The following is a 19210-nucleotide window of genomic DNA, read 5'->3' on the forward strand; positions in this document are numbered from 1 at the left end:
TGCAATACTTTTTTTATTATTATTACAATTTACATATACGATATATTATAAATCACTATAGACATTATACCTAATTGAAAACGTGCTCAAAATGTCTGTTTAATGCTTTTTTTTTAATGATATAATAATTACAAATTATACAAATGTATTCATTATACATTAATATATATGTACTGCACGAATTATTTTAAAGTTGAAATTTTATGGCGTAATACGTTTAGGATCACGAGGGAACATCGAGACTTTTCTAATGTTGTCTAAGCCAAGATATAACATAACAACACGCTCCAATCCAATACCGCCACCAGCATGAGGAGGGCAACCATATTTAAATGCATCAATATATGATCTTATCTTTTCTATGTCTACAATTAAAAAAAATATGTTACATTATTACTGCAAACATATAAAAATATAAAATATTCCTACCAATTTCATGATGCTTTGCACGTTCTGTAAGAAGTTCAGGATCATGAATACGTTGCGCACCAGACATAATTTCTTCACCGCGCATGAACATGTCGTAAGAATTTGATGCTTTCTATAATAAATGTAACATATTTAATGTATTATTGTAACGCATTATTCTAAAAATGGGTATTCTAAGAGCTTACTGGATTATTTGGATCTGGCATGGTATAAAACGGTCTTACTGCCAATGGATAATTATCCAAGATGTAAAAATCCGTATCATACTAGAAGTAAGACAATATTGAGAAAAGTAGATTCATACTACAAATAACATTTTGAAGAAAAACCCACTTTTGCTTTAACAAGTTTGCCTAACAATTTTTCATCCGGCGTAGATAAATCGTCTTCTTCGCCCAAAGTTACACCAGCTTCCGCTAATAATTCAATAGCATCCTTAAATTCTAATTTCAAAGGCGGATCTAAAAATTTAAATGGTTCGATATTATACTGCTGACGTACAGCCTCGATTTCGGCAGCGTAACTGAAATTAAATATAAGATTAGTATTTTACAATTACAGAAAAAGCCTTTTACATCTTTTAGTCTACTTTACTAACTTGTCACGAAGACCTTTAAACATCTCTACAAATAACTGTCCAATAGTATCAACTACTTCGTGATAATGGTATTTAAATGCCATTTCTAAATCGAGACCGACGAATTCTGTCAAATGTCTATGAGTATTTGAATCTTCAGCTCTAAAAACTAAGAAATTCCCATACATAATATATCTTCAAAAAACGAAATGAAATTAAATTTTTTAAATTAAACATTACCTGCTCCTGTTGTAAAAACTTTATCAAAGTCAGCAGCTATTGCCATTTGTTTATAAAGTTGTGGAGACTGTGCTAAATAAGCATTTCCTTTAAAATATGATACTGTGAACACATTTGCACCACCTTCACTTGCAGCAGATATAATTTTTGGTGTATGAATTTCAACAAATCCCTATAAACAAAAATGTGTAAATAAAATTCTATATGCTGTTTATGATTTTGCAGAATTTATTACTTTACTGACAACCTACTTTACTTGTAAGTATATCTCTGAATAATTTACAGACACCTGCTTCTATTCTATATATAGCCTGATTAGCAGGAGTCCTTAGATCCAAGACTCTGTTATCTAGTCTAGTATCTTGATTCACTTTTATGTTCAAAGCATTATCATCGGCTTCCCCTACAGATCTTGAAGCATCTTCAATTTGTAAAGGCAATTGTGGTTTTGCAACACTTATTACAAAAACTTTTTCAATGTGAACTTCAACATCTTTTTGAGTACATGACTCAATTTGGGAAGGAACACATTTTACAACTGCTTCTATATCCACAATAGATTCTTTGGTAATGCTACAAAATAATTTTGTAAAATAAAAAGTAACATTAATTTTTATTAACTCATTTACACCACTTACTTGGATATAAATTTAATCATTTGTTTGCTGACTTTTTCATTGACTGCAACTAAACCTTGTATTGTATAAGATTGCTGTCTTAGAACGATAAAACACTGTTTACCTATAAAGGAGAAATATTTAACTTAATCATATAAATATTAAATGTTCATGCCTTATTTTTAAGTGATATACCTTTAGCACGACTAGTATGTAAACGTCCCCTTAACCATATAGTTTGATTTTCTAAATTGGGATTCAAATTTTTAACATCAGTAAATTTCCTTTCTGTGTGTTTTTCTTTACTCTGTATCAATCCTATTTCTCCATATTTCCCAACTGATATATCCTCTTCCTGAACTGCACCTTGTTGTACTTGCTATATATAAATTAAAAATGCTTTATTAAAAGCCTACACATCAAATTTTAGAAAATAATTTTTTTTATTAAAATATGTAATGATTTAACTTACAATCTGAGCTTTACGTTCAGCTTTCTTTGCTGCTTTTTCTGCCTCTCTTTGCTGTTTCTTAAGAGCCTTCTTAGAAAGCTCATCACTTAAGAAAGAAATAGAGAAACTTAAAAACATAATTTTGAAATAACTGTCTTTTAAAAATAATAATTTATCTTACCTATCTGTGGTTAAATTAGCACGTTTATCTTCTTTCATCTACAAATGTGATGCAATACCATATTAGTTTAACAAAATATATGGTTAAGTATATTATATAAAGAAAAAATAGAATAGATACAGAATGAGTAAAAATAAACGTTAGCTTAAAATTACAATCTGAAATTTATTAAATTGAAAATACGCACCTTTATTTTATTCAAACTTGAAAGTAGCACGAAATTAATGACAAATTGACAGTACTTTTCTTATCATATAAGAGTAGAGGTTATCTACATTGACTATATTAAATACACATATACTTATTCAAAAATTTGCCGGAAGTGCACCTCGCAAGTGCGTTCCGAAATTTACCATTTTTTAAGGATAAGTTTTAAGTAACAAGGATACAAAGATATTACATAATTCCGAAAAGTTGTTCATTTAACATTCACGCTTTCAAATAAATGATTAATTAGAATATTATATCATAAAATTTTTATTATAGATGTCCAGACGAAGATCATGATTGTCGAATATCTAATGATTTATATTTCTAAGAATAAAAGAAGGATAAGGGGACAAACTGTAAATTAACTTTATTTTCTTATGTCAGTAATTTGCAATGACGTCTTGTTAAAAAATTATTAAAATATGGATTCCTTAATGTAAAATAAAAAGATTTTTATCTAGTCTATGACATTAACAAGATTTAGGTGAGGAATATGTTAGAGAAGATGAGCTCGCATCGCAATCTCTTTTTAAATAAGGAATTAAAAGTTCGAGTTCAAGAAACAATCATTTTTGCTCCACCATCTGCAGAATCCAATAAAATAGATACTTGTTCTTCTGGAGATATTGGTACAGAATCTCTAATTAATGGCCTTTCATTGGTTTTCACTGTTGCTTGTTGCTCAGATTTTAAAGTTTTCACAGCACTTTGCATAGCATCATTCCAGTTTCCCAAGCCCAGCCTTTTATCACCTGAAAAAACAGGAGCTCGAGATTTGCGAGCGAGCATCACCTTACCACAGGATATTAAAACAAATAACAAGAAATAGGTGCAGTGGCATTTTTATATCTACAATCATCTAATGAATTTTTTTAATAATTTCTTTTGTTATCTACATATATAACGTCGAAAATCATATTACATATGATAGGTATGAAAAAATATTTTGTCGTCTTTATTTCTTACTTTTCAGTTTGTCTGATGAATCATCAAATGATGGATCTTGAATATTTAGCATCAAGCCATTACCACTAAGATACAAACGATTGGGAGAATTAGCAATCTAAAACAAAGATTATGTTTATCATATAATTTTTCGATAATTCATTACAAATACAGAATTTTTCTATAATTACCGTGCGAGAAATGTTTTGTGCTGCACGAATTTTTCGTAATTTTAAATAACCTGGGTTTTGACTAAGAGCCAAGCCAAGGTACACTGGAGTTAAGGATATTTCCATTCAGAAAGAATATATGCAACATTATAATTATTTATATTGTTTTTTAAAGGATATCATTTTGGCAGCTTCTGCTTCACCCTCTGCTTGAACAATTTTTTGTTGTTTCTCCTGTTTTGCTTTTTCTACGAAAAACGCAGCTCTTTGCGCCTCCTGTTGAGCAACTTGCTTAGATTCTACAGCAGCTGTATATTCTTTACCAAAACTTAATTCAGTTATTGACACATCATCTAAGACAATATTAAAATCTCTAGCACGTTCAGTTAATTCTTTTCTTACTAAATTTGAAACCTGCTGTCTCTGTGTAATTAGCTGAGATGCATTAAACTTTGCTACAACTGATTTTAATACTTCATTACAAATACTTGGCAAAACCTAAAACACAAACGATTATATTTCAATAACAATTTTATTGGAATTTTAATATAAAAATATTTTGATATTTTATACCAACCTTTTCATCATAATCAAGACCTAAATGACGATACATTGCTGGTAACATAGTTGCATCAGGACGAGACAGCACACGAAGAGAAATATTGACCATTTGTAAATCTTTGGATCCTGTAGGGGAAGATAATTTCCTAGGCCTACTTCTAATATCATAAATAATTGGCCAATGAAACCATGGAATACGAAAATGAAGACCTTCAGTTAATATATCTTGTTGAATTCCTCCCAAACGAGAGAATATAATTGCTCTATGACCAGCTTCCACTGAAATAAGACATAATCATATAACTACAGATGTTTAAAAGCAAATGCTTTTTGCTTTAAATTTTATTTTTTTCATTAGTTTCTTATCAAATTTTATATATATATATATATATATACATATCGATAATAATTTGTATATATTACTTATAATATATAAATACTAATTTTTTCTTTTTTCTTCAGTAAATTATGTAAACCAAACCTGTATACATAGATTTCCAAAATCCATAACCAGTCACGCCGACTGCTGCGAGGAATGAAGCCGCAATTCCCATACCATTAGGAGCTTTAGGCAACTTAAATTCGTTCATTTTATTGTATAATATTATTTACTGCAATTATATCTATATTTTCTCACGACGACCTAAAAATTAATAATTTCTAAAAAATATATTTTACTTAGAGATCAAAAATGCAATAACGACCTGTGAATGAAAAATACTAGGCACGAGCCGGGATTCACAGTGAAGAACGATACCACAGAGAGCTTACATACTTACAAACCATAAGGTGGCTATACTATATGTATATGATTTGTCCCCTATGAAGCCTTATTTTCAAGTGACGATGACGAAGAATATCTTCGTTTATTGCAATAGATAAAACACTAAATTTTCTAGTCACTCTTCTCTACTGTCTCATTAATAAAACAATTTACTTAATAATAAGTAAAAAATAATATCGATATGAAAGACATATATAATCTATTACTTGACTGACACTAGTCAGCAATAGTTATAGTCGCAGCAATCAAATTTTGTTTACGTTTACTACCTCGTCTTGTTAGACAGACTATAAAAATCATATGTCCTAATATGAGATAATTTTTTTAACTTTTATCTAATCGAATTACTTATATTACGCAATTTTGTCTAAACCAAATAGCCAGAATAAATACTATAAAAAGACACATAATTTATATCTCTGTTCATATACTTCAACATCTATGTATGTACGTTTAGAATTTAGAATTACGAATATAGTCACATGAACATGGCGCTGTGTTATATGAGGTAGTGAACTGTCGCTGAACTTTTTTAACAAATTTTGTTGTATTTAATAAGACTAATGTTAAAAATTGTTTTTGTTTAGATTGCTTTGCCGGCGAAGCATCAATCCTTGTACTTTTCGGAATTTATATACCTCCAGGTAACTTATTACATAATGTGTAACCTTCGCGGTATTTAAATGTCATTTATGCTTTTTATAAATGAAATTATGAAAGTAATTTTTTAGCCCACGAAATGTTGCCATATCTAAACCACTGTTCACGGGAAGTACAATTTGCGAAACTCATGATGAGAAAAATATGCGCCTTAAGAGACCCATGTCACCACATTTGACCATTTACCAAATTCAATTAACAGCTTTCCTTTCAATTACACATCGTACAACAGGCATGATATTATCAAGTTATGCCATGTTGCTTGGTATAGGTAAAATTATTATTTATCTCTGCAGAATAAAGCTAGAAATAAAAATCTGTAAACAAATAATTTTTGTTGTAATTGCAGGAACATTACTTATTCCAGGTGGTATTCCTTGCCTCATAGAAATCATTACAAATTTAGGTTTGTCTGCACCTGTTCTTTTCACGGGCAAAACTTTGCTCGCTTTACCTGCTACGTATCATGTATTTAATGGATTTCGTCACTTGGTAGTTAAAGTTTCTTAAAAATTATTGGATTTATATATGTTTCTAATTAATATTTTTTGTTACTAATAAAATCTTATTTATAGGCTTGGGATTTAGGAAAGTTTCTTTCAATTAAGGAAGTGTATTGCACTGGTTATGCGGTAATTGCATTATCAACAATTTCTGCTATTGCTCTTGCTGCAATGTAAATTTAAATAATTGTCACATTGTGATGTAATTTCTATTGAAAATTAATTGTACTGTTAGATTAATGTGTTCCATCTTGTACTTTCGAAATTATATCTAATTTATGACAACAACCAAAAGTAGATATTATTAGTAATTAATTTATAATAGTAAATACAAAATAATTTACGAATGCATGAACTGATTTAAAAATTATATTTTAATATATGCAAATATGTGAATAAATATATCACACAAAACCTTCAAGAGATGAATCAATAAATTTTTTGTAAATTGCCATAAATCGTGCGACAAATGCCTCTAAATGGAAAATTGGTTTTGATCCTCTGTGCATTCTATGTTCATATTCTGCTGCAACTGTTGCAATTTCAATTTTTAGCTGAAGATCACAATTTTTTATACATTCTTGTAAAAGACCCTTAAATATTAAATCACATGGTATAGCATGTGTTAATAATTCATAGAGCCTGTTTCTTATTGTAAGAAGCTTTTTTGGATTCTGTTCACTGACCATCATATTTGCTGTATTACGAATATACACTTGCCAATCTGGTTCTGTAATACTTTGGTCTGCAGTAAATGGATATCTAAAAATAAAAAGTGAATAAAGTGATATACTGTTTTAGTTAAATGTATCAAAACAAATTTATCGATGGATGAATATACTTACTGCTCAACTTTACAAGCTTCAAGCATTAATATCGCTCGTCTGAGATTTCTGCCACTACATTCAGCCAATCTTGTGGCCAGTTCATCTGGTAAAGTTAAACCTTCGCGTTTACAAATTGAATGCAAAATATCTTTTATATCTGATATTGACGGTGCTGGAACTCTAATCCCCAAACATCGTGATCTGATAGCTGGCAGAACACGAGATGTTGAATTTGCACAAAGTATTAGCCTACATGTAGTAACATATTTCTCCATTGTTCTTCGAAGAGCATGTTGTGCTTCTTTTGTAAGTTGATCCACATTAGTCAGTAATACCACTAATAAAAAAGAATGGTTATTAAAGAATGCACAAAATTAAATAATGATCAATTGTTAAATGAAACTTGAAAATTTACCTTTAAATTCTTTTTGTCCACTGGGATCTATTTGATGAGTTTGAGCTGTTGTTTTTACCAAGTCCATCACTACTACCCTATCATGTATACCAACATCGCTTGGGTTTACTTCAATGTGATAGTTGCTACTTATTGTTGTTATCTCTAGCTTCTTCTTGGAAGGTGTCTGAAATCATAAAGTTATCATTTTCAGAATCGGACTAAATATATAAAAATATACCTTACTTCAAATGTCATAGTTTCCATTCTTAATCTGTCAACACCACTTCCATATAATTCTCTTATAATACACATTATACGGGTCTTCTTTCCTGCCCCTGATGGTCCATAAACTAATAAATGTGGAAAATCTCCTTTTTGTATCTAAAATTATAGTATAAGTTATTTGAATTCATTTATATTTAATGATATTACAAATAAGATAAATAACATCGTACTTGCAGTATAACCTATTTTCTAACTTACTATTTACTGAACATACTTTAACTATATTTTGAGGCAATATTACCATGTTTTTTAAATATTCTGCTTGTTCTTTATGATAATCCAATTTTCCAAGTGCTGTTGGACGATATTTATCTACCCAGAGACTCATATTTGTTTGAAGAATGTAGGAAAACAAGTGTTGTTATTTGAATTCTACTTAATTGAAGACGTAATAAATGATTATTAAATATTATATTAAAAGTATAAACACATTTCGAACATTCACTCGATTATTTAGCAGTAATTTTTTCTTTTACTTATGTATATGTGTGTAATTCTAAACAAAGGATTAAATGATCCCGGTAAATATTGCTTCTACGACGCTATGAAGTAACGAATTAAAAAGCGCGCGAAACTGTGAGCTACTGTTTTACACTTCTTACAACCCTATAATTAGGGTATATACATTAGATGTCTTTTTGTTTAATTAGATAGATCAATAGATTCAAATAGATCACTAAACAATTCCATTTCAACTTTTAATTAAATTTTATCTTTTATTTGTATATTTTATTATACAATATATGTTTATTTCTAATAAAAAATTAACACACTTTGGTAGACACATTGTAAAAAACAGATCAGTATTATCGACAATGAAATAATTACATACTCCAAGAGTATGTAGATTTTGTAAAAATGAAATTACATACGAAGTAAACTTAATCATAATATCATACTTAAAAGATCATTACTAATAATGGCAGTGTGAAGATGCTATGATATGCACTAATAATATAATTTATATGCACATATAAATCAATGAAAACTGTTATCATGTAAAATGAAGTGAATTTTTCATTTAAAACTACAATCAAATACAATCAAACACAATCAAATTTTTTATATAGGGTTAAGTTTGGTTGATAAAATAGAATGAACTCAATTTTGAAATGAGATTTGAATAGTAGGTTCTTAAATGTTTAGAAATAAAGTTGAAGTAAATTAGCATACTTCAGCAGAAGATAGAGTAGAATATTTCAGACTTCATTATCACATGCTTTCAAGGATATGTACAAGATACACAATATATGTGTACTACATTAATATTTTAAGTGTATAGTGCACCAATATGTAAATGCTCTTAATTCATAGAATCATTTTGATTATAGAAAATATATAATCTTATCTCAAGTAATAATTCCATGAAATTTGCAACAATTTATAAGTAAATTTACTTAAATTATATCATGCAAGCAGGTCGCATGATTTATAATTGTGACACTTTGGATAAATGTATTGTCCAATATTTTTTCCTTTGTCTTGGATATATACAAATAATGTTTAAGACTATTAATATGACTTATACTTATTACTTAAGCTTGTTCAAAATTATATGGCCAGTAGATAAAAACAATTAGTGTATACATAAACAGTATGAAAGTAAAATATCTTATTCACTTACATTGATTTTACTAGGGGTGCAAAATGCACATGTAACCCTACATGAAATATTTAATTGCTTATTGTATTAAAAATAAAAAATATTACGTTCGATATCTCAAAGTATATCGAATAATATATGTTTATACCCAAACACCATGTGGATTTTTACTCGTAGGTACCGCAGTCTCCAATTGTCTTGGTGAACCTATCATTTTACGCGTACTACCAGGTTTATGGGTACCTATATGTAGAAATCGATAAATTAATTAACATTTTCAGTTATATTTTAATTTAAGCCACAAATACCTTCAAATAATGATTTGACTTGTTCATCTTGACAAGCAACAGCAAGACTTTGTAAATTAGCTTCTTTCATATCCGCTACTAATCGTTCTACTTGTAATTTTTTCTCAACAATTGCTGACTCTAAACTTACTACTTCCAATTTTAATGTTTCCGCACATTGGGAAGCTAGTTCAGCAGAACGTTTAGCTTGTTCTACTTCATTTTGAAGATGTTCGACTTCAGTAATGATTTTACGTTCCATTATTTGTCTTTCATCTGTTTCACGACTTATATTATGTTGTTCTATAGCAAGTTCTTCCATAACTAATCTGCAATGCAAAAGAACACAAATAACTTTGTGCTATATCAAAAAAGTTAAGCTTATAATCTTTTACCTAATTTTATTTTTGCACTGAAGTAATTCTGTCTCACAATTCGCAAGTTTTGATCTCAGTAAAGTAATTTCTGATTTTAATGTCTTTTCTTGTTGTCTAACTATTTCACTTTCTTCTTCGACGTGTGCTAGTTCTTTTAGCTATAAAAACAAACACTGTTACAATCATGATAATTATACAAAGTATTTTCATACTGTATGAAATACATACCTGTTCTTCAATAAGACGTCCTGTAGTTTCCATGCGATTTACTTCCTGAGAAATGAAATCCATCTGATGCATTTGTTCTCTATTTTTAGTTTCCCAATACAATATTTCAGCATCAAACTGAAGATAAATTATGAAATATATGTTTAAAAATTTTGTCACGATTAAATTATTAAAAATATAACTAAATATATAATTACGTAATTCGTACTTTAGTAAGATCCGCTTGCTGTGCATTAATAGTATCGCGTTGTTTATTGACTAGTCTAATAAGTTCAACATAGCGTTGAGTGTAAGCAACTGTAACCATATTTTGAGCTTGACCAGATAATTGGTTTACAGATTGAGCTTGCCCTTTTGTTTCTTGAAATTCCTAAACATACAAGAAAGATTAACAGCATTAATTGCAGTAACTATATTATTGTTATCATTATACTATGTCTACACCAACATATTGATCTAGCTATCTATATCTGTGTATACCAATGTATTGATCTATCTATCTATATTTGTGTATATATTTAAAAAATATCTTGTCTGTAGAACCTGAATAAGATTTCTCTTTAGTTTGACAGAATTACTGGAAGATGGTTGATCTTCTTTATGAACATGAGGACTTCCAATATTTGTACTAGATTGAAACTGTGATCTTCCAGGACTATTTAAATTAGGTGGTGGAGGATCTCTGTATGGGGGTAAAGTTCTTAAAGGTGGTGAAGCTGGACCTGGAGGATCCCTATAAGGGGGAACTTCACGCACTTTCTTTTGTGATAAATGTGTGTTACTTTCACTGCTACTAGCACGGGTAGGAGACTGAGCTGGTTTTTGCATATTTTTTCTTATATTCAATTCCTTATTTTTTAAATGCAATGTAGGTTGAACTATGGCAACATTTTCCATCTGAATCTAAAATATAAATATAAAATATGAAAAGATATTATACACAATTAGTTATGAGAATGCACAATATAATTTAAATACTATTTACTTCTGTATTATTTTCCATAACATGTCCATGTAATCCTCCAAATGTTAATGATTTTCTGATGTCACGATTTCTATCAAGACATCCTTGTAAGTCATCAAATTCGGAATTTGGAGTTGTGGTATTCTTAGCATCATCTTGTGCACTATTATGATCTGAGGCAGAACTCATCACACCATTTGAACGTGTACCATGGTTTAAACGAGTTCCTAATGAACTAGAAGCCTTATTATTTTCTGGGGTAGAACGTCTTAATATCAATTGAACTTCTGAAGAATATTCTCCCCATTTCATCAGAATCTTATTAAAGAAGATTATATTATTATACAAATCCTATATAAGTTATAAATTAATTATTTAAAAATTGAATGCATTAATACCTTTAAAGGATTCTCATATGGAGCTAAAAGACGTTCATTAGTTCTCCACCTTTCTATTAAAGTAAATCTACCTGTTTGGCCCGTTGCATGGGCAAGAGCATATACTACATCCTAAAAGTTACATTTTATTATACAGACTATGCTTCTATTAAATTATTAAAGTATGGAATTCAGTGTTTAAAATTATAAATATTACATAATCCAACGCAATTGTGATATTTAAATAAACATTGCTAACCTGACATGTAGTGGTTTCTGTAACACCACATACAATACGCTGTATTCCTTCTACCCATACTTTTAACTCCATAACGTCACCAATTTAGAATTCCAAGATTAAGTCTTTGCATTGCAAAATTTTGTTCCTGAAAAATGATAGACCACCCGTCAAACTTAAATTTACGTCGTATCATTAGAGTGAATATTTCACGCAATAAGAAAGTCAATGATTACATGCGTTCACTGATAATTATTATCAAGCTTCATTAAACAAACATGCTTGATAAAACTTAAGTAATATTGCAATAATTCGTTGCTTATAACCTTAACTATATAATTATCAAAATGACAGATTTACGTCCATGTTAATGCAGAAGATAGGTAAACGTTTTTCTCTACGTTCATTAACAGTTTGGCCACTTTGTTAGAAAATTAAGCTTTTTTAAACGATAATTAATCGATATGCACCTTTAACAGACAAATGCATTTCTTTTACGTATCCTCACTTATACAATTCATAATATTTGATACTAAATAATCAAAGAAATTTGATAAGAAACATTCAGCAGTACACGTAATTCTAATTTTACTACATCACACAAGAGGGAGTTGAAAACATCCGTATAGAGAAATGAGTTATTCCTTTCATATCACAATCTATTCTAATTAAGAATGTGGTTTTCCTCGTTCAATGTTTATTGTTGACATGTGATGAATTTTATATGATTAACTTTTTTATAATACCTTGTATATAGTTTGAAATATATAGTATAAATAAAATGCCGAAAGTACGCAAGGAAAAAACAACTCGTATCCATAAAGAAGTCGCAAAACAGGGTATGATATATCTATAATATGTATTTTTCTTATGAAGCGATCAATTTTTAATGATACATTAATTTTCCAGGAATTTTATTCAATACGAATATTGGACAACATATTCTAAAAAATCCCCTTGTTATTCAAAATATGGTTGAAAAAGCGGCAGTTAGGTCAACAGATGTTGTATTAGAAATAGGTCCAGGTACTGGTAATATGACAGTAAAATTACTGGACAAAGCTAAAAAAGTAATAGCATGTGAATTGGATGTTCGAATGGTAGCTGAGTTACAGAAACGTGTGCAAGGTACAATTTATCAGTCAAAATTACAAATTATGATAGGCGATGTCTTGAAAACAGACTTACCATTTTTTGATTTATGTGTTGCCAATATACCATATCAAATATCATCACCTTTAGTATTCAAATTACTTTTACACAGGCCACTGTTCAGGTATGTTCAGTTTGTTTAAAAATTTATTTATTGATGTTTAAGAAATTATAAATTTTTAACATATAGAGAAATACAAGCAGAAATGGACTTAGCACATTATTTTCTACAGATGTGCCGTACTTATGTTTCAAAGAGAGTTTGCTGAACGTTTAGTAGCTAAACCAGGAGATAAATTATATTGTCGTTTAAGTATAAATACTCAGTTGTTAGCACGAGTGGACTTGCTTATGAAAGTAGGGAAAAACAATTTTAGACCACCACCAAAAGTAGAGTCAAATGTAGTTAGAATAGAACCACGTATTCCACCACCTCCAATTAATTATCAAGAATGGGATGGTTTAACACGAATTGCATTTGGCAGAAAAAATAAAACTCTCTCAGCAGCATTTAAGCAAACTACAGTCTTAACAATGTTGTTGAAAAATTACAAGATTCATTGTAGTTTGAATAACAAGGTAATCATAGATGTAATAAGTATTACAAGAATATTAGTTTAAATGTTACAAAACTTCTTATTTTATGATATGTAGGAAATTCCAGAGGGATTTAATATTAAGGAAATGATAAATGATATTTTACAAAAAGTACATGCAGAAAATAAACGTGCAAGAACTATGGATATAGATGATTTTATCAGGTATGCAAATGTTATATGAATTATTTTAATAATCATAACTATGAGATTAATTTTTGTATTAAAATTTTTAGCCTTTTACATGCGTTTAACGCGCAAGGAGTGCATTTTACATAAATAAAAATTTGATTAATGTAAAAAAATTGTGTTATGTTTTGAGAAAAATATATGATGTAAGGAAAATACAGATTTTTGAATAATTTAAAAGTATTATTTTCATTCTCTCACATTTTATACCTCGGAACATTACTTAAAAAAAAAAAAGAGGAAACAATATTATCTGTTATAAACTAATTACTTTATGATTCATACATAACATGTATAATTTTACATATAGCACTTCTAAATCTACATACTTTACAAAAAATTATATCTGTGTAAAGTTTTAATTAAATTATTAGCTTATAACATACAAATATATTTACAAACATTCTTTGGGAATTAAAGTCGTAGGGAAATATAATAAAGATTGTTGTACCTTTATGAAAGTAATAGTGATATATATATATATACATACACATATACACACGCACATATATATATATCTAAAATTATTCAATATATATATATATATATATGTTCGTACGTGTTTATTCAGAATATTTTCTTTTCCATATATTGCCAAAAATTTAACATAAATTTTAACACATAAAGTTTGGTCGCATCTTTTATGTAAACAATTTATACATTAGAAAAAATTATAAATAAAGCCTGTAATTTTACGTCAGTACTTTATACACAATTTCCATATATTTTACAACACATGTGGAAGCCATTTTCATTAAAAATATAGAGAAATAAAATAATATTTCATATAATGCAGTATGTTTTCATTTAAAAATGTTAAATGTCTCTGCACCCTTATAACCATATTGATGATGATGAACAAATGAATATATTCAAAATTGATGTGAATTCATCATGTTTTATCGTTGTTGTATTTCGCGTGCACATGATAGTTTAAAGAAATTCATTAGTAACTTCCAATTAAATAGGTAATCGTTAAATGGTTTTAATTAAATTCAGTGATATCGTTCTGAATCCAAGCCAATTAATAATCAAATGCATCGTTATTCTCATCGATTTTGATTTGGCGTTACCCTGAGATCTTTTGTAACCCCTTGCAAATTTTGTAGGAGTTGCACACGTTTATTTCTTTTTCTAATTAAATCATTTTTCGAATCGGAATGTTTCAATATTGTATTTCAATTTCAAGCTGGATGTCGTCGAGTTAGTCGAGATCGATTTGATGAACTATGTGTTCTACTGCTAGATCGTTTCCTCTTTTTACTTTTATGCCTATCTTTATGCTTCGATTTTTTTTTACGTGCATACGATTTACTTGAATAATTACTGCATTGACTGTGCGACCTAAAATCTCCATCGGAATCTGAACTACTTAGAATTACTTCTCTTGTCTTGGATTTAAATTCACGATCTTTTCTTAACATGTCTCTGGCTGTCCAAGAGCTGTCATTATCACTCATATCTCGTTGAGATTCTCGTCTTCTAGAACTATCTCTTTTTTCTTTCTGGGATGCGTAAGAAGATACACTGCTACTTCTAGATTCAGATTGTCGATCACTCTTGTATCTTGACTCTTTTCGGTGAGCTTCTTTTGTATCCGATACTTGCCTGGTTTTACCTCTTGTTCTAATTACCTTCTCACTTCTGTTTATATCAAAATCACTTGAACTAGTGGCGTATTTCCTTTTAGATTTTCGCAGTGTACGAGATTTCACATTCTTCACAACTTCGTCCGAATCAGTACTATTACTACTGAATGATTCATCGTCTGAATATCGAGTTTCTTTCTTAATTAAATCTTTACGAACCCGTACAGTACCTTTCGTAGAATATTGTAAAGTTCTCGATTTTTTTTCATCCATAGGTTTTGATTCGATCTCGTGAGAACTGTTGTCACTACTACTACTACTTAATCTTCTTTTCGACATCCGTTGAGTATTCCTCTTCGATGTCTTTTTTCTAGCGTCACTTTCGCCTGAACTGGATAAATTCCTACTCGTTCGATTACGAACTCTTGTTTCTATAGATCGCTTGCGCTTTCTACTAGTTGTACTTCTTTTCGTATGTTTTCTAGTGCGACTTTGATATTTTCTGCTTCTTCTGAAATTGTAATCGCTGTCTGAATCAGAATTACTTTCATTAGATGATGATGCCAATGCTCGGTTCTTAATACTGTGAGATGTACTAGGTTGGACAATATCTTCATATGCAGCAGGTGCTGGAACTCTAATAATAACATTAAAATAACATAGCTATGATTTCAATTGATGTCAAGTGTTCTAAAATAAAATATTTTCACTTACTGAGCGTTATCATTTGATATGTGAGAAATGTTTATTTCTTCAGGATCGGATGAAAGTAATTCTATAATTTCTGGAGTTCTTTCGTGACGAGGTTTCACATAACCAATCACTTCGCAATCATCATCTGATGTGGAGGAATCAGAGGAAATAGTTAATACATCTGGTACATTGTATGGGATTTCCAATTGGAACGTTTGTGTTACAGTACTTGGACCTAATTAAAAAAATATTTTACATTTTAATTTCATGTAAAATAACGATGTGAAACAAAGAAAACCAAATGAGAGTTTTACCAGGCATATTAATTGTATGTGGTCCTACACTAGGCATATCTGTGTTCATTCTAAGGTCGATTGCTTCATCTAGAACTCGGACATCTGAATCATCAGAACTAGTGCTAGTACTGCTAGATGCAGGTGACAAAATATGTGATACATATTCATTTGACAAACCTATAATGAATATTACTAATTTTAGAAAGAAAGAGTGTAAAGTATCACGTATGATATACAAATAAGTAATGGAACTATATCACGTACCCTGTGGTAAATAAGTTACGGATTGATCATAGCCAACTAAATCGAAATTAGTTCGCGCATAATTAAGTAATTCATGTACAAAGTGATCTGTGTATGTGCTGAAATGAGGGCGTACTAATTCCCGAAATTCTGGGCTTCTGATATCATAGTGACTAAGAGCATCCAATATGATACTTAATACATATGCAACAAGTGAAGAATTGTTATTGAGTAATACTTGCAATTCTCTATTTAACCATGGTATAAGTCTGTTTAATTCTCTCGGTTCTCTCCTTTGACGGAATAAGAAAACGTTATATTGATTTTTCATGCAAATAATGTATAGATAGTACCAAGTATTAATACTTACCGATAAAAATCGGCACTACATTCGCGAAAGCGGCCAAATACATCTGGTAATGCAGTAGCCCAAATTCCGAGCCTATAAATGGTGCGACGATAATCGGCTGGATTTACACGTCTACGTAAACGCTCTCCTATTGGAACTTGTGGTGCTATGCTTGGTAATTGTTCTCTTCTTGCAACCTGTTCTGGATTAAGCACTATTTCATGTGGACGCCTGTGATGTCCTGTCATAGTTGTTCTATAATGATTTAATTTATTTGTTTATGACATTGTTATATATTTAATATTAGATATTAATCTTGGATTAAGATTTACATGATACCTATAATGAAAACGATGAGTGCCAACATCCATAGCATGACCCAACTCAAAATTAAGATCAAAAGTGGCAAATTCTCTAGGTACATGATACTGGTCATAATCTTCTTCTGATCTAACATTGTGTATGATGGATTTGAATGTTTGTTTACATAATGGACATTCTGTCTTTATTTTAGACCACTGAAGTAAACAAGTAAAACAAAATTGATGAAGGCAACTATCAGTGAATGAGGTATTCACTAATTTGCCCAAACAAATGCTACAATTTGGCGGAGGTGACACTGCACCATCACTCCGATCACTGCTATCTGGATTCTGTACAGGTGCTTCTGATTTAATAGGTTCTTCTGCACCTGCGGTCGAATCTTTTACTTCTAATGGACCTTCCATTATAGATTAATATATTTGTCCATTTATTAAAAGGAACTACCCTGAAATACATTAAATCATATATGAATCTAACAAAGTTAACATTAATATACTTGTATAAAAAATAATTCCATCTATAATATAAGATATTACATATAAATTAAGTATATACACTATAAAGTAAAATTAGTAAAATTAAAGTAAAATAAAACTGTAAGTTAAATAATGTAACTAGTGATATTAATAATTATCCATTAATTTATGAAGTCTATACAAGATATTTTACATATATCTAATTGTTATTATTATTACAGTTTATAAATATTTACTGACTACGATAGGTTGTTTAAAATGTTACATAAATAATTTTAGTTTACGATAAAAATGAATAATTAACAAAAATACAAGACTGTATATAAACTCTATTACGTCGACGTAAATGTCATACGTACGTGTAAAAATATCAAGATAAAAATTTTTTTCGTCTTAAAATTCATTGAAAAAAGATAAGCTTGTATTAACCTTCAAGAACGTATTTCTATTAAAACAAGAAATAAAGTGAAGAAAAAGACGTCATACGGAAAAGAAAGAGGCGTCATAAAGCTGTTTTATAATCGGTATGTTTCCATTTTATTCAACTTGTTATTGATTATCGATGTCACTATTTTTTTTTATAAATCATACGGTTCTAGAAGTGTGAGTTCTTACCTTCGAGAAACGAGAAGGAAATTTTAATGTCGGCGTTCAAACGAAAAATAATTAATATTTCGACGAAACTATCTTTTCTCAGGAACGGTACTTTTACAGCAACCCATGATCGCAGAACGGAAACTGGTGTAGCATAATGCTATGAATGAGATATTAACCGAAGGTAAGAATTATTATCATCAGTGATACCTTCTTAAAAAAAATTCCTAGCAGGATGAAGACAGCACATAAATACACGGTCTGGTTGAAATAATATTTATTTGTTCAAACTTTATCTTTAATATTTTAAGTTATTAGTATTAACTACTTATATTGTTTATTACCTCATTTATAATAATATAAAAATAAGTAATAATACATATAACTGTAAATTTTTGTTAATTTGCTTTAACTGTATCGACTAACTTAATAGTAGTGAAAATTAAGTAATACCAATAGTACCAACATTTCAGTATCGTCAAATAATTTATTGCACAAAGACAAAAAAGCTTGAATACTTGATGCTTCTTATTCAATTTGATCGTGATTACGTAGAATTACCAATCATGGTACAAATAATACTTTTATCAATTTCTTTTATTTATTATGTATATTTGTTATTTCTAAATATTTGAAAAATCGAATAATATAAATACTCTTTATACGTTGTTTTAATGTACTGTTATTTTTCTTATACATTAATAATATTATATTTTAAACAAATGGTTTACGTACATAATTTGTCAGAATCAACTGATAACTATAACCAGTTTATTTCTTAAAATATTATGTTGTAAA

At 29.4% G+C, this 19210-nt stretch overlaps 7 protein-coding genes across 14 annotated transcripts; 2 read left to right on the forward strand and 5 right to left on the reverse strand.

Moving 5' to 3' along the window:
* Positions 1–86: 86 nt before the first annotated feature.
* Positions 87–2799, reverse strand: LOC132913354 (aspartate--tRNA ligase, cytoplasmic). Its single transcript, XM_060971636.1, has 12 exons — positions 2683–2799; positions 2496–2533; positions 2336–2420; positions 2059–2242; positions 1885–1987; positions 1498–1819; positions 1247–1418; positions 1028–1175; positions 763–952; positions 615–695; positions 430–541; positions 87–365 (listed from the first exon to the last, which is right to left on the reverse strand). The coding sequence occupies exons 2-12, from the start codon at positions 2531–2533 to the stop codon at positions 202–204; spliced, it is 1599 nt and encodes a 532-aa protein (XP_060827619.1). The 5' UTR covers positions 2683–2799; the 3' UTR covers positions 87–201.
* Positions 2357–5313, reverse strand: LOC132913355 (prohibitin-2). 3 transcript variants are annotated; one of them, XM_060971639.1, is made up of 7 exons: positions 4863–5313; positions 4398–4660; positions 4001–4318; positions 3842–3919; positions 3672–3768; positions 2496–2533; positions 2357–2420 (listed from the first exon to the last, which is right to left on the reverse strand). In XM_060971639.1, the coding sequence occupies exons 1-6, from the start codon at positions 4969–4971 to the stop codon at positions 2520–2522; spliced, it is 879 nt and encodes a 292-aa protein (XP_060827622.1). In that variant the 5' UTR covers positions 4972–5313; the 3' UTR covers positions 2357–2420; positions 2496–2519. The 3 variants fall into 3 exon arrangements, with proteins under 3 accessions (XP_060827622.1, XP_060827621.1, XP_060827620.1); XM_060971638.1 differs by lacking the exons at positions 2357–2420; positions 2496–2533 and adding an exon at positions 3048–3457; XM_060971637.1 differs by lacking the exons at positions 2357–2420; positions 2496–2533 and adding an exon at positions 3048–3472.
* Positions 5314–5506: 193 nt separating this feature from the next.
* On the forward strand, positions 5507–6749 carry LOC132913359 (succinate dehydrogenase cytochrome b560 subunit, mitochondrial-like). Its single transcript, XM_060971644.1, has 5 exons — positions 5507–5673; positions 5753–5809; positions 5897–6096; positions 6175–6317; positions 6401–6749. Exons 1-5 carry the CDS (start codon positions 5648–5650, stop codon positions 6503–6505), a joined length of 531 nt encoding a protein of 176 aa, XP_060827627.1. The 5' UTR covers positions 5507–5647; the 3' UTR covers positions 6506–6749.
* On the reverse strand, positions 6680–8400 carry LOC132913356 (replication factor C subunit 3). Its single transcript, XM_060971640.1, has 5 exons — positions 8079–8400; positions 7796–7933; positions 7571–7736; positions 7174–7492; positions 6680–7090 (listed from the first exon to the last, which is right to left on the reverse strand). Exons 1-5 carry the CDS (start codon positions 8163–8165, stop codon positions 6733–6735), a joined length of 1068 nt encoding a protein of 355 aa, XP_060827623.1. The 5' UTR covers positions 8166–8400; the 3' UTR covers positions 6680–6732.
* Positions 8401–9425: 1025 nt separating this feature from the next.
* On the reverse strand, positions 9426–12480 carry LOC132913351 (ras association domain-containing protein 8). 4 transcript variants are annotated; one of them, XM_060971628.1, is made up of 10 exons: positions 12382–12480; positions 11933–12059; positions 11695–11805; positions 11318–11614; positions 10876–11235; positions 10541–10702; positions 10333–10449; positions 10123–10262; positions 9749–10056; positions 9426–9683 (listed from the first exon to the last, which is right to left on the reverse strand). In XM_060971628.1, the coding sequence occupies exons 2-10, from the start codon at positions 12002–12004 to the stop codon at positions 9583–9585; spliced, it is 1668 nt and encodes a 555-aa protein (XP_060827611.1). In that variant the 5' UTR covers positions 12005–12059; positions 12382–12480; the 3' UTR covers positions 9426–9582. The 4 variants fall into 4 exon arrangements, with proteins under 4 accessions (XP_060827611.1, XP_060827612.1, XP_060827613.1 ...); XM_060971629.1 differs by lacking the exon at positions 12382–12480 and adding an exon at positions 12238–12375; XM_060971630.1 differs by lacking the exon at positions 12382–12480 and adding an exon at positions 12148–12375 and having other exon boundaries at positions 11089–11235.
* A 48-nt stretch (positions 12481–12528) lies between these two features.
* LOC132913357 (probable dimethyladenosine transferase) lies at positions 12529–14004 on the forward strand. The gene is made up of 5 exons (XM_060971641.1): positions 12529–12750; positions 12821–13187; positions 13297–13642; positions 13718–13824; positions 13896–14004. The coding sequence occupies exons 1-5, from the start codon at positions 12693–12695 to the stop codon at positions 13936–13938; spliced, it is 921 nt and encodes a 306-aa protein (XP_060827624.1). The 5' UTR covers positions 12529–12692; the 3' UTR covers positions 13939–14004.
* A 93-nt stretch (positions 14005–14097) lies between these two features.
* On the reverse strand, positions 14098–18593 carry LOC132913348 (E3 ubiquitin-protein ligase Topors). 3 transcript variants are annotated; one of them, XM_060971619.1, is made up of 7 exons: positions 18434–18593; positions 17358–17787; positions 17040–17273; positions 16691–16962; positions 16445–16603; positions 16152–16365; positions 14098–16074 (listed from the first exon to the last, which is right to left on the reverse strand). In XM_060971619.1, the coding sequence occupies exons 2-7, from the start codon at positions 17744–17746 to the stop codon at positions 15033–15035; spliced, it is 2310 nt and encodes a 769-aa protein (XP_060827602.1). In that variant the 5' UTR covers positions 17747–17787; positions 18434–18593; the 3' UTR covers positions 14098–15032. The 3 variants fall into 3 exon arrangements, with proteins under 3 accessions (XP_060827602.1, XP_060827600.1, XP_060827601.1); XM_060971617.1 differs by having other exon boundaries at positions 16445–16618; XM_060971618.1 differs by lacking the exon at positions 18434–18593 and adding an exon at positions 18178–18202 and having other exon boundaries at positions 16445–16618.
* Positions 18594–19210: the final 617 nt, after the last annotated feature.

The sequence above is a fragment of the Bombus pascuorum genome, chromosome 13 (assembly GCF_905332965.1).
Source record: "Bombus pascuorum chromosome 13, iyBomPasc1.1, whole genome shotgun sequence".
Lineage (NCBI taxonomy): Eukaryota > Metazoa > Arthropoda > Insecta > Hymenoptera > Apidae > Bombus > Bombus pascuorum.